Source organism: Marmota flaviventris, chromosome 12 (assembly GCF_047511675.1).
Source record: "Marmota flaviventris isolate mMarFla1 chromosome 12, mMarFla1.hap1, whole genome shotgun sequence".
Taxonomy (NCBI): domain Eukaryota; kingdom Metazoa; phylum Chordata; class Mammalia; order Rodentia; family Sciuridae; genus Marmota; species Marmota flaviventris.
This window is the reverse complement of record NC_092509.1, coordinates 22,388,021-22,407,137: the sequence shown is the minus strand read 5'-3', so window position 1 is coordinate 22,407,137 and position 19,117 is coordinate 22,388,021. Positions and strand designations below refer to the sequence as shown.

At 42.6% G+C, this 19,117-nt stretch overlaps 1 protein-coding gene across 4 annotated transcripts in view; it reads left to right on the top strand.

Annotated features, from left to right (window-relative positions):
- Nucleotides 1–19,117, top strand: part of Prkcq (protein kinase C theta) — a 126,309-nt gene that overhangs the window by 85,423 nt on the left and 21,769 nt on the right. For all 4 annotated transcript variants that reach the window (XM_027944860.2, XM_027944859.2, XM_027944863.2 and 1 more), the window contains 3 exons: nucleotides 4,607–4,698; nucleotides 6,399–6,461; nucleotides 13,742–13,880. In XM_027944860.2, coding sequence (XP_027800661.2) covers nucleotides 4,607–4,698; nucleotides 6,399–6,461; nucleotides 13,742–13,880 — 294 coding nt within the window. The remainder of the gene's footprint in view (nucleotides 1–4,606; nucleotides 4,699–6,398; nucleotides 6,462–13,741; nucleotides 13,881–19,117) is intronic.

Below are 19,117 nucleotides of genomic sequence, written 5' to 3'. Positions count from 1 at the left end.
GTACGATGGAAAGTTGATAAGTGGGTTCATGCTATCGAATAGTGCATCGGAAGCTCTCCTACCAACCACAGCACATCAGCATCTTCAATGAATCCCTGCTTCCATGAGGCCTCGTGTAACTATACTGTCACATTCCAGCTCCGATTTAACTTTACCTACAGGGCACTAGATCAGCTTTACTGTTTGATTAATAAAAGCAGCAGATGAAGGAAGGACATTTGGAGAATCTGCTCCAAAGACCATGAATGATATTAAGTAGGCTTACTTTCCATGACTTGGTTGTTACTGGGGATTGAGCCTAGGGGTGATGTACCACTGAGCTACACTCCCAGCTCGTTTTATTTTTTTATTTCGTGACAGGGTCCTGCTAAGTTGCTGAGGCAAGCCTTGAACTTGCAATCCTCCTGCCTTAACCTCCAGAGTCACTGGGATTACAGGAGTGCACTATCACACCTGGCAGGAACACTCACTTTACAAATTGATGTGTTTGACTTGACAAGAACCCGAGTGTGTTTGGTCCCACAGGGTCCTGATTGAGCAAGGAAATCTCCATAATGCAAAATTCCTTTGTCCCAGGAACCACTCAACAAAATGCTATGTTTTACCACTGAAATAAACCAAGACTCAGAATGCTTAGACTGAGGCAAAGATCTTAGAGTTCATCAGGTTCTACTCCTTTGTGCCTATTCTTTCAAATACCCTTCAGGCTTGCTTGAGTTCTTTCTTAGAGAATGAGACACATTTCAGAAACAAAATACAAACGCCAATCAAAAAGTTCTCCTGCCACCCCCGTGGCCACCAGCTTGAAGCCACTTTCTCTCCTGACCCACTCTGCTCCTGCACCCTTTGCTCACAGATTAAAATGTCAAGCAGTCCAGGATCCTTGGGACCATAAATACCTGTGTAGACACAGAGATATTTTCACCCAAGCAACATCCAAGCTCTGTGAGCGTGCACAGGGGACTGTTCAAACTGAGGAAGGCTTCTGACCTTTGTTTTATGACCTTCCATTGGATGGTGAAGGTGGGTATAATGAAACCAGCCATAATTCTTATCTCCTTTGAGGAAGGTTCAGAAAAGGTTCATATGTAGTCCTTAACCCATTAAGTGTTCAATTCTGCAGTGTTTCAACAAAATTGACATGGTTGCATTAAAATAGGTTGTAAATCATAATCTATGACTTACATAACCTCTCTACACATATTTGTGTGTGTGTGTGTGTGTGTGGATGTAGAGAGAAAAAAATACATTGCTTTTTTCAAATGCTCTAATCATTCATTTGTTCTATTGTTTATCAAAACAATAGAATTCTAAAAACATAATATGTATTTCAAAAGTGATATATTTATTGCACAATTTAAATTTTTAGAGGTATCTCACACCTGGAACAATGAGATCTAACAGATTAATTATATTTCAAATATGTGGGATTTTTTTCTGAATCATCTCTCCTAGAACTTTACAAACATAGAATTCTGTCACCAATATCTTCTTTATTACCTTGGCGTGGCGTGCTTAACAGTCACAGTTTATTAATTTCATCTTTTCCAGAAGAAAATGAGAGAACCATAAAATGTTCTTTAGTCTTTCAGTTACTAATGGAGAATTTAGACAAGGGTCCCACAGATATGTGTCATTTTCCAGAGGATGGAACTGAGGCCCTGGGGTGGGCTGGTTTAGCTGATCACACAGCCAGTTAGTGACATCCTAATTCCAAGACTTGGATTTCCTCTCTGCACCAGGAATTATTGGCAAAGTAAAGTCTGGGGCAGGTATGTAGGTCCCATCCCCCCACTCCATCCCAACTTCAGTTTGACCCACCTGGAAGAATCCCTTGCATCAGCTGACATGTCACCCAATGAGTAGCCACGTAAAATTGCCCAGAACCAAGTCCAGTTCCCTTTCACCAGCCTCCTTTGCATTTTCCCTCAACTGGTGAACAGAACCCAAAAGATAGCAAAGGAAAAAGAAATAGAATTCTCTGTTTTCATCTTTATTTCAAGAGCCAAAGGACTGTTTATGTCCTTCCTCCAGGAAATAGCTGCTGGGTTTTTATTTGTTTGTGTTACCTGCTTTTCATTTATTTTCCTCTAATTACAACAGCTACCAGTTATCCAGTGAGTGCTATAAACCCATTTTCTATTATATATTATTTTATTTTCAACCCTTTGAAGGTTGAAATATTATTTTCCCCATTTCACAAATGAGATGAGGCTCGGGAAAAGTGATTTGTCCAAAGTCACAAGTAGATGGGATTTGAACTCAGCTCTGAGTAAGGACAACGCCCACGTTCCCACCAATCACTCTGAGTCTCACTCTCCTTGGTTTGGTTCTTCCTAGGTCAGTCCAGAGGTTTTCCAGCAGGCAGATCTTTTCCCAGGAGTTCTGCAGGGTCCAGGTTAGCTACAAGTTACCTTCATCTCTGAGTACTTCTTCCCCAGCCATTAACAGAATTTTGATCCTATTACATTTATATTTACTTTTCAGGACTGGGATTTTGGATTGACTTTTAAAACAGTTATACATTCCTCAAAGTGTGATTTCTCAAAATACAGACCTCAGGACCATCTGGTCTTAAGTGTCTGCATTTTTTGCTAATTCCATCACAGAGCACATGGCACTGGGCTCAGAGTAGGCCCAAGAGTTCTTAGATGAGCAGATCCCCAAGCTTTCCAAACACAATAACAGGGTCTCCCCATCCTGCCCCCCAAGCTAGACTCCAGGTGGGGACTGGAGTCCTGCTGCACTTTAAGAAACCCAAGTTTTACTTGACAGTCACTCACCCAGTCAAAAGGGTCAAACTGACACCAAATGATATCACAAATGAGAGAGGATAAGCAATGGAAGTTTGCACTGTCCTTGGCTTAATATCAAGATGAGAACTGAACCAGGCTTCTTTGAAAGGTTTGTTGGGGAACAATCAGATCTCTTGGTAAAATTAAATGTGGCATCCAACATGCCAACAGCCTACATTACTGTTCAATTAATAATCACTACATCGGTGTAGTCTTCCTCGCAAGCCCACGGTAGTAAAGATTGGCCAAGCCCTAGGGTATCTTCAACTCTCTTTAATAGCAGCTTCAACTCCCCAGGACTCACCTCTGGGTGCAGAGTCTAATGTAGGCATGAGACCAGGTCAGGATGCTGTGCAGAGTGTGTGGGATGGATCCCGATCAACAGTGAATAAATTGTGAAAACTCAACTTCTGTTGGGATTTGTAAGCATCCTAACGCTGAGAAGAAACCATTCACCTGAGCGCTGTTACAAATGTTCTCCTTGAATGTTTTAACCCCTTGTTCTCCTGAGCATGTAAATAAAGATGCCACCTGTGGCTTGTCCAAGGGCAGAGTATGTTTTTGCTTTAAAAAGATATAGATTAGAAGCCATTTACAAAGTACTTAGAGGGTCAAGAGCTACGGGAAAAGGATACCAGGTTCATGTAGATGAGGCAAATGATTATACTCATCATGTCTGAAATATCAATGTTATGATTTATATCTTCTCATGATTTTGGCCTCCCCACAAAAGACAAGAGTGGGTTATAGTTAAAGCCTACTGGAACCAGGAAAGTAGATCCAAGGTCAGCTTTGGAAAAAGCATGCAGACACTTAGCCTTGCCTGAGATAATTGCCACAATATTTAATTTTTCCCATTGTGGGGAAACCTAGCCTCAGAACAAGTGACAAGCAGCTCATATCACTCTGTGACCAGGATACCATTTGCATTGTGACCTCACATAGACCCCATGGCCTCCGTGAGTCTCTCATCCAGTTGTAAAGGTTAATTATGTTTAAAGATCACCCATGTGAGGTTTTCAGATGCAAATTCATGCACGAATATACCAAATGCCTCCACACTTCATTGGTTGCTAATCCTGGGTTTCTTAAGAACACTTGAAAATTCAGGATGTTCAAAGAGCTAGGACTATTTTTGTTGAAGAAATAATGTGTTATGTAGTCGAAGGAGCAGAGACTGGTTGGAATCCTGGTGACCTCTGATAGCTCCGACTTGCTGTCCCTCTAGAATGGAAGTCCTAATATCATGCATGGGGTCCTCTGCCAGGAGTAACAGGCCCAGGAACCAGCTTGCTCTGCAACAAGCAAAGTCTGGACTGGAGAGGAATAGGTGGAACTCAATTTGGAGCTCCTGGAGGTCTCGTTCATGTTTGATGGATGAGGCAGGAATGAGCCTTCCATGCTTACTCCCCCATAGAACACACTCAGTGACTACCCTAACATGAATGGATGTTTTCCTGCCCTGCACCTGGAGTCAGAGATTTGACCATACCTCGCATTGTCCATTTTAGTAGGTATGTGGTCAGTACCCACTAAGTGCTCAGCACTGTTTCGTTGTCCAGCTGACCACACTCCATCAGCGAGATCAGAGCACATAAGCCTCCGGAAAGTGTTACCCAGCATCCCACCAGATTCCCCAGGCTCCCTAGGGTTGGAAACTATGGATCAGCTAAGTCATCTTGACAATCTTTTCATAAGTGATTTCAAGATGCAATTAATTCCTCTGAAATTATCTAATCCATTTTAAAAAGTCATCTTGATTTTCTTGATTTTTTCAGAAACTAAGTTGGGATTGTGTTTTTTTCACCTAGGAAAACCTCTTTTTTGTGATGGAGTATCTCAACGGAGGAGACTTAATGTACCACATCCAAAGTTGCCACAAATTTGATCTTTCCAGAGCCACGTAAGAGCCCCATAAAGGGTTTGGAGGGGGGGGAGTCCTTGTTCATGTGTACTAAGTGCCCACAGAACGCTTTTCCCATGTGGTATCTTTCCTGCTTCCTCACTTGGCACACCTGAATCCAGTAGCCAGGTAAACCTTTGGGAGTATTATCAAACCAGGTAACAATTTTCCCAGTTTGCAAACTTGAGATTCATGACAATTTATTACATATCTCCCTGTTATAAAAAGAACTACTTGGTTTCTTAAGTAGCCACCCCAGTTCATCACGCTTCTAAATACTGGATCGCAGAAGCAAATATTTGTCCTTTAGGAAGAAGGTGATCAAATGGAACACAAGTCTGCAAGGTGTGAAACTTTGAGCTGAGGCTTAGTGGAAAGGGGTAAGGCAATTGGTTCCCCGGACATGAGAAGGAAGAAACTAGAAGAAGCATTTAACGCTACCTGAGAATAAACTCTCCCCTTCTTTGGCATTAAACAGCCCTAGATGCAAGTGAGATGGAGCAGGTGTGTTTACCTGGTAGGACTAAGTTCCACAGCACCTGCCTGCACCAAGCCCCCATGGGTCCTACTTCCTGCATGGTAAACACACTATGACATTCAAGCAAAAGTAAACTATGCCGTTGGGCTCATTTCTAAATAATAGATATGTGTCAGCTTTCTTTGCTGACGTTCTTTGCTTGATACCCAATTATCTATCACCCACCTCCACCTGAACACTCAGAGTGGTTTAGGGTGAACTGGGCTGAAAGAGAGACTTGATGCACCAGTTCCTGCAAAACTCCTGGCAGGAGTGATGGCTGTTTTGTCAAATCTAGCGGGAAGCACTTTGCCACTCTTGTTGCCTCCAGGAACCCTCCACAGAGTCCCCACAGATAGTTTTATCAGATCTCTACAGCAGTAATATCACTGGGCATTATTGTGTGTTAGAAACAATCCACTCAGTCCACCGTCCTCTCCAGCTCTGTAATGCACGAAACTGGCCGGGGCACATACTGCTGATCTGTTTTGCCCTAAATGTCTTCCAGGAGGGAGACTTTTGCTCTCTTCCACAAGACCCAGAAAGTCTCACTTCCAGGAAGCTCTCCCTCATATCTGTGCTTAATCCCACTAGAGAAGTGTAAACTCATTTCCTTTAAGTCTGCCACCAATTAGATACAGAGTAACTTATCAACTTGCATCTTCTAATATCCTCTTTCCACCTCTCAGGCTATGTATATTCTTGCCCAGGCTCAACATTGTCAATATGAAAGCAAACCAGCCAGGTCTGTTGGGAATGGCCCTGCAGACAGCCAGCCATTGGGCTCCAAGTTTTAAAATTAAGCCCAGTTTTAAAATTAAGGAGAAAATTATTTTTGTATTATCATACACTATGACACTGAGTGTTTGTGTATGTTCTATTAGCAAAAAATAGAGGCATGAGCATTGCAGTTTAAAATAAAAGAACAAGTTGCAGATGGAAGCCAGGCAAATTTAAGACACCAGCTCTGGTTCATACTCCCCAGGCTGATGCTGCTAACAGACCATGAGTCCTGGATTTCCAAAGTGTAGAATGGATGACATCTTCCTTGTTAGGATTAAGCAAGATTATGGGCGTCTACCATTTAGTCAAGGACTGTCTGCACATAGGTACCAGACTGGGTTGGGGGCTGGCTGTGTTCTGTCAGTACATTGCTATTTAATCTTTGCTCTCTTTCCCTCAGGTTTTATGCTGCTGAAATCATCCTTGGTCTGCAGTTCCTTCATTCCAAAGGAATTGTCTATAGGTAAATTGTGCTTTATGGAAACAAATACTAAGCTATCCAATTTCCTGGCCCCATTCATTTAATCTTTGCCCTTGGGTGCTATGCCTTGGCTGGGGAGTGTGCCTTTGTATTAGAAATTCTCCACCCAGAACACATGGATGGTGATCTGCCAACAACCAGCTAATGAGAAATTCTAGGCTCCACACAAGAAGGTCCTAGCCTTATTCTGTCCTTTATTGTGGCCCTTACTCTTCTCCTCCCTTTCACCCCCCTCTCTGATTTCCTTCTACTACTCTGATTTCTCTCCAGCATCTTATTTTCTCCCTCACTGGTTTTCTTTTCACCACCTGTTCTGGTTCACATTTGCTTTGTGTCACCTACCAATGCTTATGAGATCAGGGAAGGACATTCTTTCCAGAACTCTCACACAGAACCTGCAATCCTACAACCTGGAGAATTGTGCAGAACACCTCCCTGTCCTCTTTCCTGAATCCAAAATTCCTCCATTGTGCAATACCATTTCATACTCTGCTGCTGCCAAAGTCCTTAGATGAAAGCTATTGTACTTTCAATCTTCTCACTTCTTTTCTCAAAACATAGCTGACACTTACTTAACATCCATATCTTCAAAAGCACAGTTGTCCAATTTCCAACTCGCTCTAGATTGGGGGGGGGGGGAGAAAAGGAAACTGATGAGGATCTGACTGAGCTACTGGAAACCAGCACAGGGACCTCTTCTGTGACAGACTCACAATAATGACCTGGAATCACCAATAAATGCTCCATTGTGCTCCACTGGGATTGTTGAGAACAGCAGGCTTCACAGAGAGATGGTTGATATTGAGGCTTTGGTGCTCACTGAGCATGCTGCCATTGTCTGGGAAATGTAGTTAGGAAGGAGGAACACCACAAATACATACACACACACACACACACACACACACACACTTTTCCAGGGGATGCCCACATGAGGGCTGCTGTATTTAGTATCACAGAATTAAAGACCTAGAGGAGGTTTGGGAAGTCAGACTTCTTAAGCAGGCTCTTTGAACCTATTTTTTTAATCTATCTTCAAAATGATCAGATTAAGAAGCTGATTTATATCCTTCCATTTTTAATGCTCAAGAAATTGAGAAATATAAGAACATTATTTGACAACCTTGATTATGATCCACGGCTGACAGGCTGGCTTGTTTATTATTTATTTATTGATACTGGGGATTGAACCCAGGGATGCTTAACCACTGAGCACATCCCTAGCCCTTTTTTATTTTTTATTTTGATTCAGGGTCTCACTAAGTTGCTGAGTCTGGCCTTGAACTTGCAATCCTCCTATCTCAGCCTCTCAAGCTTCTGGAATTGGAGGCATGCACCCCTGTGCCCGGCCAATGGGTGTTTTGAATCTGTGTTTATAATGCCTGCCATATACCTAAAATGTAATACTTGTACCTAGGTATTGAGTAGATGATGTGCGATGGATGGATGGATAGATGAAAATTTAGAAAAGTTAGAAGGGAGAGAGAGCCAAAGATCTTAGGGCCGGAAAACACCTCATGAATCTCAAAACCCATGTGCCCCTATGCATCTGTTCCTCTTCATCACAGTATTTTTCTGGTCACACCATCTTGTAAATTAATGAACAAAAAGACCAGTCAGGGTCTAAGTTAAGCTCTAATGTCACAATCAACATTCGGAGCCCTTGCTGTGTCCACATGTGAGAGTCTTCTTAGGCATGAATAAGAAAGAATATTGTGTTTGTTTAGTATGCACATGAAGTTGTAGGAGGTCCCTGAAAAAGGCATCATGAAATAGTTAAGACTATTTAATGAGGCTAGCCCATTGGTTGCATGTTCCACCCCCATTGTTGAAGGCAGCAAGCTGGATGTAGAGATGGGTCATAGTGAAGTTTTGATGCTGACACTGAGATTAACTTGCTTCAAGGAATCTCTCAGCTTGTATGTGATTTCGCTGATCTAAACTTTTAATTTGGCAACTGAATTAAAAGAGGGGATTCTATTAATTTCCTTTATTTGACCAAACAATGAAGATTTTTATGAGCTTGTTCACAAAACCGATCTATTGGTCTTGAAAGACTGTCTTAAGAAACTACCACAAATTTGGTAGCTTAAGAAAATGGAGCCTTGGGCTGGGGATGTGGCTCAAGCGGTAGCGCGCTCGCCTGGCATGCGTGCGGCCCGGGTTCGATCCTCAGCACCACATACAAACAAAGATGTTGTGTCTGCCGATAACTAAAAAATATATATATTAAAATTCTCTCTCTCTCTCTCTCTCTCTCTCTTAAAAAAAAAAGAAACGAAAAAAGAAATTGGAGCCTTATTTTCAGGTTCTAGAGTCCAGAAGTCCAAAATCAAGGTGTTGGCAGAACCATGTTCCTACCAAAGGTCTAGAGGAGGACCCTTCCTTGCTCCTCCAGCCTTTGGTGGCGGCAGGCACTCCTTGGCTTATTGCCTCATCATTCCAATCTCTGCCTTCATCTCCATATGGCCTTCTCTCTGTGTATATCTCTCCTCTGTGTGTCTCTTAGAACCACACTTGACAGAATTAGTCCCCACCCCATGACAATCCAGGATGAAATCATCTTAAGATCGTTAAGTATATCTGCAAAGACCTTTTTTTTTTTTTTTTTCGCTAAGCAAGGTCACATTCACAGAGTTTTGGAGGTGAGGACATGTATATGTGTTTTGGGGACCCAGAATTCAACCTCTACAACTAGTGTCACTGAGGGTCCACCAAATCCCTTTGTCAAGCATTGTAGTGACACAAAATGTATAGAAGTCCCAACCCCAAACACCTAATGAAGCCACTTCCTGCAATTTTCTAAAAGTAGAATTGCATGAAAAAAAAACACACACACACACACACAAGAAGTGCATTCTTTAAAAGTGCAAGGGAATCTGATTCCAATTAAAAGTGCAAGTGCCAAGGGAAGGAAAGCCCTCTGTGGATGTCAGTGGAGTCTGCCAACCAAAATCCCTACCTGAGAAAAAAGGATTTCATAAAGGAGAACAAGCTTTGCACATGGAAAAAGTGACTGCAGAAAAGGCACAGAAATAGAAATAAGAAGGTCAAATAGAGGAAAAATAAACAAATTTGTCCAACTTTAACAAAAGGCAATGACATTGGGCAGAAGCAAGAATTGAGAGCATAAGCTACAGAGAACCAGGTGGTGACACCATCTTTCACCACCTGCTGGGAACTGAAAGACAGTGGCCTCTTATAAACCGTCAGTCACAGACCCTGAATTGGGTTAAATGTAAAAACAAGGACCTGAAAAATTCATAGACATGGAAAGAGAAGACTCTAGAGCCTCAACCCTTAGAATGTTAGAACAGAAAAGAAATCTAAGGTTATGTTTTGTTGTTGACAAAACTGGATCTAAACCATACACCTGAAGACACTGGATTATCTCATCTGATGTCACAGGAGACAAGCAAGTGAACATCGTTAGCCCCGTTTTATATGTGATAAATCAGAGACTCAGGGAGCAGAAGTAGAGTGACTGAACTAGCCATATAAAGCTGGAACTGGGAAGCCGTTGTTGACCCCCTCCACCTCTCTGAGTGGAAGAGCTCTGCTTGTACTGACCGCACAACCAAATGAAAGGCTTTTACTTGTTTCTGTTACACTTGATGCACTGAAAGCAGCTCCATGAGCAGAAAAAATGCACACAGGGACAAACCAGGGCCTTGGGCTCTGCAGTTCTATTCCAGGTCCTGATGTCGTGTGGGGTGAATGTGAGGAGCTAGCAGCCTGACATGCCTCAGAACATTCTAGGCCTTTGGGTTCTGTGGCATCTCCAGTTGGCCCAGGGGGTCTGGCTGGCCTTCTCCTTTCTCGTTCCTCATCCCCATGGAGGCCCGGCTTTACAAGGCAGCCTTTCTAGACCTTTCCATTCTGACTTGCATCTCTCAAAGCTTCTATGAGCTTCTCTCACACAATCCCCAAAACATCTGTCCCACTTTAGAGAATGGATATGGATTAAAAATTGGACATGAAGCTTATTCTTCCTTGCCTGAGGCCCAGAGAACATTTATTTTTAGGACCAGTTAAAAATACATCCTTGTATATTTTAGCTAAACCAGTTTGATGAGAAAAACCAGGTGAGTTTGGGATAATTGGATGTGAGAAAAGACGGGGAAGGCATTTGTGTCCTAGCCCACTGAAGGGCCATGCTGTCTGGGATACATCACACCAACTCTAAGAACCTTTGTGTTTTTTCATCAGGAAAAATGTGAAAAAAAAAATCATGATAATTAGAAATGGAGTGTTGTGAAAATCAACTGATAAGATGCATGTGCAAACAAGAAAATCCAATGCAAATTTTAGACATATCTAATATTTTAGATCATTATTCTTATGATCTATGTATAGCACCAGAACTGGATATCTAGAGATGACCCCAAATCATCCTTCAGCCCAATTTCTGGGAACATGTGTGCATGGCTACAAATGGTGTGCATGTTTCATATAGCAGAAACTCAAAATGGTATCAATATGGCAGAGCATGTGGATTAAATAACGAACCTGAAATTCTTAGCATAAAATAAGCCTAACCCATAATTGGGATTAGTGGAATATAATCCACAAATCACAGTGAAATTGTGTATTTCAATCTAATGTAAGATGAGGAGGTAGAACACCAATACTCTCTAATGAGAAGATCTGGACTTACTGAGCATCTTCAGTCCTGATTATGAAAGTGTGACAGCATTTGAGCTCGGGAGATAGAACATCCGAAATGACATTACTGTGAGATGGACTTCAGGCCTTGCGGTCAGACAGAAAATGTGGGAGATGCCCTGATAATGGAGATGACCCAACTGGCCCAGTAGAGGACATCAACCCTGGGGATACCTGCTAATCTCTACTCTACCAAAACAGCCGCAATCCACTCTCAGTTTCTCTAGCTAACTAGCTGTTACAGAAGGTGGGGGAAACAATTAAGGGGAGCATTTAGTGAGCCATTCATTGCAACTGATAATCACTGTTTGGGGATTAATTCTTTCCACAAATATTATTGAGGGCCCGGTGCATGCGGTACTGTTAGCAGAGCCCGGTTCAATTACAATAAATAAGAAGCAATATGTTTCCGTCCTAAAGAAGCTTCCCGTTTTACAAAGGTAACAGACAAAACAAACATTGAAGGGAACTTTCAGAAATCATAAATATTTAGGACAAGTAATAACACTGGAACTTCTGCTTAAGCAAAAGCTGGGCCTCATTAGGAAACCATAACTGAGAAGGCAAACTCAGCAGAAACCAGGCAGATTCTCCCTTCTCTCGGTTTCTCTTTGGATTTGTGTGGCTTCTATCACTGCTCTTGGCCTAACTACTTCATTTTCCTCTTCTTTTACAAAGTAGTCTCATTTTCCAAGGGCAAATACCACAAGCAATCCTGGATATCTTCTTTCTCTCTTCTGGCACTTCACCAAGACAGATCAGTGCAATTCCAACATCCAAAAACAGGAAATGAATAGTCCAGTTGAGTTGATCCACTGAGGTAGAGGGGACAGGGTTACTTAACTGGGAGCAAAATTTCTGATAAGGGAGGCTGGGCAAGTCCTCCAAGAGGAGGTCCCCTAAGAGATGAGAAGAGCACCTATCCCTGCTCTCTCCCAAGTCACATTAGTTAACCAATGAGAGCAGCTGTAGTCTCCAGCAGCCACATCCCCTCACCTTAACAACAGTGGATCTCAGAAAGTTCAGAAATTCCCAGACAATAACAAAACCGGAAATGAAGTTAGATGTTATATGACAAACTAGAATTCATGAAATTCTATTAACTAAAATCTTAGATAAGATTAAAAAAAAGATAAAACTTGAAAGTAATTGATGACAAGTCAATGTAATACCTGAATCATCTTTAAAGGGTCAATTTTGCAGGTAGAGGATGGGAAGAAACTGGGATAATGTCATGAAAAAAAGTACTGGAGGTTTTAGTTTATAATAAACTAAATATTAATTGTTAGTGTGAGGAAGCTGCAGAAACAACCAGAACAACGTCTTAGGCCACCGTGACAAAAAGCGTGAGGGTCCTGACATGAGGCAGTGGTGCCTTAGAATCTGCACCAGTGAGATCAGCCACCAGGACGGTGTTTCCAGTCCAAACATCACCTCTCAAGAATAAAACAAATTCAAGACATCTGGAGGTGGAAGGGTCTGAAAACCTCATCATGTAAGGAACAAGGTCCCTGAACTTGTTGAAGGAAAGACAAGAGAGAACTTGATGTCACTTCTCAAATACTTGGGTACCTGTATAATAATGCTAGAGAAGCCAATGAGTAAAATTCACAAAGAGGTGTACATTGGTTCATTAATTTAAAAAAATTATCTGTTGCATTTATTGAAGAATAGAATTGGCTATTTTTAGAGGATACCAGTACTCTACTGAGAGAGAAATTTATGGACATGACATTCTAGTTTGGAGGGATTCTCATTCTAGAAAATTTTTCATTAGAAATAACCTTCTTCAACTGGACTTGGAATTAGGTGCAGTATAACATAATTTAAAAAAAAAAAAAAAAGACAGAACCATAGTATAAAATGGCATAAAAACAGCATTTTGTAAGGCTTTTCCTGCTTTGTTCCCCCCCAGAAAAGGCACTGGCGTCAAAAGTCTCTGGTGGGGGTTCTGTCCCCGTTCATGAAGCACTACTCCTTGGTAAACCAGAAGGAAAAACAGTAGCAGCAATGACTGTTCCCTTGAGGAACTGGCCTGTCTGCCCTGATGTGTATACAAGTGTATACAAGTGAAGGCGAGTTGATGGTGTACCCTGTCGCAGAGCACCCTACTCCAAGCACCTCAGCCACCACCCACCAGGGCATTTCATTCTTAGCTGTCTCTTCATGTCCATTGTTTTAGAAAGCCCTCTTAAAAGTCAAGGGTGCTGCACTGGGGAGATAAGCCAGGACATTTATAGACCACCTGTGGAGTCTGCAGACAAGAAACATGGATTGAGCTCTGGAGATGAACCAGAGTTGAGCAGGGCATGGGGGACACAAAAGTCAGAGGGAGGGTCAGTACCAAGCCGGCTGGCCGGGACAGCAGGGGCTGTGGGGAAAGCCTTGAGCATAAGCCACAAGTAGAAAACCGAGGACCAAGGAGCAGCCAGCAGTGAGCCAGGGGGAGGGAGGACCAGCCAAGCTCCCCCTGCACCCCCTCTTTGGCCCCCTCTCTGGCTGTGCCGAGATGAGCTACCACGCCCCCAGGACCAACCATTTTATTTTAAGTAAATTGTTATCTATTCAAGTGTGGTTTTGCTTTTGCTTTTGTTTTTCAGGGACTTGAAGCTAGATAATATCCTGCTAGACAAAGATGGGCATATCAAAATAGCAGATTTTGGGATGTGCAAGGAGAACATGCTGGGAGATGCAAAGACCAACACTTTCTGCGGGACCCCTGACTACATCGCCCCGGAGGTAGGATCAAGCCTCCTTGAAGGCCCTGTGCCTGCCCATCCCAGCTCAGCACACCTAGGACAAGTGCTTCCTCCTCCCTCAAATCAGAAGGTTTCCCATATTTGGGTTCAAGATTTTATATATATATATATATATATATATATATATATATATATATATATATATATTTTTTTTTTTTTTTTTTTTTTTTTTTACTATTGGCTAAAACATAGCCATACATAGTTTGCTCCTATGATCTTACCAAGGCTGCAACTTACATTCATGAGGACATCGCCAGGGCTTGAAGACTCCAGCACTCCCTTTCAGTCATGGCTCTGACCCCACACCAGCCTTAAAACATGTTCATTCTGTTCAGACTGGTCAGAGGAGCCACTGGCGAGAGTCAGGTGGAAACGGGTTTAATTGCAAGACCCAAATAGCAATTTCCATGCTGGTACTGTGGAAGAATAGAGAGATTGCTAGAATTCTCAAGATCCCACTTTCTCTTATGTAAAATGGGTATAACACTGACACAATGTTATTGTAGACATTAAATGAGATAAAGTTAAACCTCATCCCACCCACTCCCCAAAATAATTATAGTAAGCAATAACAACAGTTGCTATCATAATCTGAGCACCCTCGGGAACAGCATTTGCTCAAAAGCCATCTTTCCATCCGACTGAACCCCCATCTCTCTCCCTCTTTGTATGGAATCACCCCAGCTCTTCACTCCAGGGTGGTTAGAACCTGCCTTGCCACTCCATCCTTCCCAGAGCACAGTTCTTGTCCTCTTTGCTCTCTTTTATAGATCTTTGACTCTCTCTCCATCTCACTGAATGTTTGCTTGAAAACCTAATGTTATTTCTTATTCACTTTCTAAAACTTTTTTTTATTATTTTAAAGTAATTAAATGTATACAGGAGGTTGCAAAAGTGGTACCCTTCACCCAGCTTCCCCCAAAGGGTGCATTTCACACAGTTAGGGTACAACATCAAAACCAGGAGGTTGACATTGGTAGAAGGCACAGGTGGTTCTGTGCCATTTCCTCACCTGGGCAGATTGGGCAATCTCCCCTTTTATACCCAAGGATCCCGTGCAGGGCTTGCTAATCACTAGCCTTAAGAAGACAAGTAAATGGCCTAATTGACAGGTGTTCAGGAGGGTCGTCTAATAAGTCAGTGACAGTCAGCACTTTGATTTCTCAGATGAAACAAATTCAGTGACAAATCCTGATCTTTACCAACGTAACTGTAGCAGCTAGTGTCTGAGAACTGGGTGGTTTTGCACTGTGCTTATGTGGTATTTAACTTTAATTTAACCTTGTTTAAAGGCATTGTTGGCCTCTGTTCCACAAGAAATTACGGCTTTCAACTGTCAAGGAATTGTTGAGCTCACAGAGCTCGGCTCATTGATTTAATAACTTTCTGATATTAGAAACCTGGGCTGCTTTCAGGTTAGCACAAATGCGGATATCATGCAGTAAACCATTTCTAGTTTGAAGTGAAGCCAAAGCTAATTAAGGCACAAGGGAAGCAGACCTCAGAGGGGAGGTTCCCTTCCACTACGGAATTCCCTTAGCAAGAATTATACAACATTTGCTTGGCTCAGACCGCGTCATTGTCACCCTCTCAACCTCATGTGAGCTGACTCTGTTTCCTTCCTCTCCACTTAGGATGTCACATTACGTTTACCTTGCTCTTATTCATTCCTGTCCACAAATGCCCCGCGCTATTTCCTTTCCTTGGCAAACCTTCCTTCCTGAGTCTGTTTCTACCTGCCTCTTTTAGAATTTAGCTGCTTCTCTCTCTCTCTCTCTCTTCCTCCCTCCCTCCCCCTCCCCCTCTCCCTTTCTCCCTCTCCCCCCCTCCCTCTTTCTTTCTCTCTCTCTCCCCCCAACTTCACTCTAATTTTCTTTTTTTTAATTATTTTTTAATTTACATATGACAGTGGAATGCATCACAATTCTTATTACATTTATAGAGCACAATTTTTCATATCTCTAGTTGTATACAAAGTATATTCACACCAATTCGTGTCTTCATACATGTACTTTGGATAATAATGACTGAACTACATCCCCAGCCCCTCTCTTATTTTCAAGCATGCTTCTCTCCCCATGATCCCATGCTTCAGTTCTCAGCTCTTCCTACTGTAAATTCTCCATGACTATGCTTTTGGCTCCAGAATCAATATGTCCAGCCCCAACTTCTTGCTCAGACCCACATGTCCATGTTCCTGCCTGAGTTCTCTGACTACCTTCAAATATACAGTTCCCAAGCTCACTTGTCTCTTCTACTTCTTCCTCCCCTCCTCCACCTGTTCCCTTTCCCCTTTTTCTCCATTCTCGGTGAACCACATGTCATCCGTCTAGTTGCCTAGATAGAGAACTAGGAATTCCCCAAGTTTTCTCCTTCTTCCTTAACCCCCAGGTCCAAGCAAACTTCAAGACCTCCTAAATTTGAACCTCCCCTGGCTATCCACTCCCTCAACATTCTGACTGAATTAACACTCTCCCTTGATTTCTTCTCTATCTTCAAAAGGAAGTCCTTTAATTTAGTCCCCAAAGTCCTTTAGTCTCCCCCCCCCATTTTTACTGGGACTCCCCCAGTCTAGGACATCAGCATCTCTTGCCCTGGATCCCAGCAAAGCCCTCTCATGTGACTTTCCTCCATCCACACCCATCCCACCCATCCCTCCATCCACTCATTCCCACCAATACCCATATATCCTCCTTAAATATCTTTGAATATTTTGATGATATTCTCTCAGCAGTTAAAAGAGCACCCCCAAAATCTGTGTATGTATCTATATGAGTCACATTCCCACTAATACAGATTGTGTATTGTAACACGTGCCTCGAAAAGCCTATAATCACATTGAAGATGAGCTAAAACTAGTATTAAACAACTAGCTTTTATTCTACTTATTACTAGCACAAAATCGTGTATGCTTCATTAATATTAGATTAAATAACTTTTTAAATCTTGGTTTGACACCTCAGAACTCTGGGATTGAAAGGTCTGATTCATTTATTCTAGTTCTTGGTTTTCATGTCTACAGTAACTGAAAAGATACTTCACAGAGGTACAATATGAAACAGACTTTATAATATGTACTTAAGGCAAGGATCATTGCTGACAATAGTGGATACAAGTCCATAATTCAAAGCAATGCTTTTGATACATTCACAATTTTTTTAAGCCCACCTCTTGTAGGCTAAAACATAACTAATGAGGTCCTCCTTGTTTCTACCTTCCTCACGTGTAGCTGACAAAGATCTCGTACAGGGAGTAAGAGAGACATCAGTGCTACCATTTTCTTACTTTCTGCTTATGATTGCCTTATTTATTTCAGTGTTTTTTTTTAACTCGAATGTTATGTTTGCCTTATTATTACTGTATTACCTTCAATCCAAGCCTCTTTGCAGATAACTTTTTAAAGACGTGTCATGTTGTGAAAATTAGTTTAGTTAACAACAGAAGCCAAAATGGTAACACTCTAGGATTCATGGAAAGTCAATGAATGAGCCAAGTGACTGCCAGGCTGCTGCTGAGATGAGGTTTCCCACCCTCCCCTCAGGATACCATATCTACTGTTCTAATGAAGTGAGGGTGCTAGGTCACTCTGCAAAGTAAATCTTCTTAAAGCCTAACTCCTTTCTCATTTTAGATTTTAAAAATTACTCCAAAATAAATATAAGTTCTAACTTTCTCCCCATGTCTCATGAGATGACCTGGTCACTCTGAAGGCATGCACCACTTTGAAACCACTGCTCGACCAAGTCCAGAGTTGCCCATGTCATGTGCAAACCTGCTACCCCAGTGCTTTACAATCTTTAAGAAATCCCCACTATCAGCTGAGTACAAGCCCAAATCCTGGAGTATAGAGCCCTGATGAAACATCCAGTCCCATGGACGTGTGCACCTTCCCCAACTCGGCCACCTACTCCACCTCTATTATCACATCCTGTTTCCTTGGTCATGGTCATCCCCACCTCTGGCCATGTTCTCCTGAAACTAAGCCTATGCTGGCTTCTGGAATAGTCTATTGTCTCCTGCTTGGTGTTGCCAGGGCACAGGAGTCTCCAGTTGACCAATGCACTGAGTGTTTCCCCATCAGGGACCATGATGTACCCACTGTGTCCCAAGTCACCTCCCTGCATCTCAGAGCAGACACCCATCAGCTGTTTTCTGAATAAGTGGCCACACCAAGGTCACACCAAATGCCCAGGTCTAACTTGCACTGGATTCCCACCTTTGCAGTCTCCTTTCCTGTACCATGCAAAATCCTCCCATTTGGGGGGACCCCACTGGCATGCCATCTACTTTGTGAAGTTTTTCTCTATCTCACTCATTCACCCATTGCTGTCTTCCCTTCCAAAGCTAAACAAATCAAGGCAGGTGGTTCTTCCTCATCTCACCCACCACCTACTGCTGTTCTAAGTACATGCTGAGTCTCTGATTTCCTCCCTGATTGAAGTAGAAATGGCTCTATAGTTCTCAGAAAGCCAACCAGATGAGAGCCCAAAGCAGCTGGGACAAAGGCCATGGAGCCATCTAGCAGACACTGATCTCTCCTTTCAGGAGAATTTGGATCACAGAAATAAGTGCATTTCAGAGCAGTGTCAAGAACAATATCTAAAAAGTTAACTGTGCTTCCTGCAGCCTATGTCTCTTGAGACCCAGTGCTCCTCTCCAAATCTCCACTGTTCCTCCTGACATCCCACTGCAGGAGGGTCTAATGTATATAATTGGAGACCCCCAGCTCATTTTGACAAAAATAGGGATGCAGTAAAGCAGGGAAACGTCCTATTTTCTACTACACACTAGCCTGTCAGCCCTGTGGGATTTTAGCACACAGAAGCAGCTCCTAGGAGAAAGGAGAGATGGCTTGGAAAGTAAACAACATGGTCCCTGGGCGGTCACTTAGCATCAGAATAGCACTTGCCCCAATAGGCACATCTATGCAGACCTTGGTCACCAGCTCCGTGGCTGAAGGAGCTGTAGGAATGGCTCACCAGAGGGGAGAAAGAGAGACCCTGTCATGACATGGAAGGCATTATGGTATTGTTCTGGTTTCTCAGGCTTAGAGTTATGCCTTTAAGGCTGAATTCTTGGAGTAAAGACAGGGAAGGGAAAGGAGAAGGACAAAAGAAGAGACCACAGTAAGACTGAGCTAGGAAATAAGCCTCTCTAGCAGGTGCTGCTTGACCACAGTCTCTTCACCAATGGAGAAGCGCGAGCACTACCAGGCTG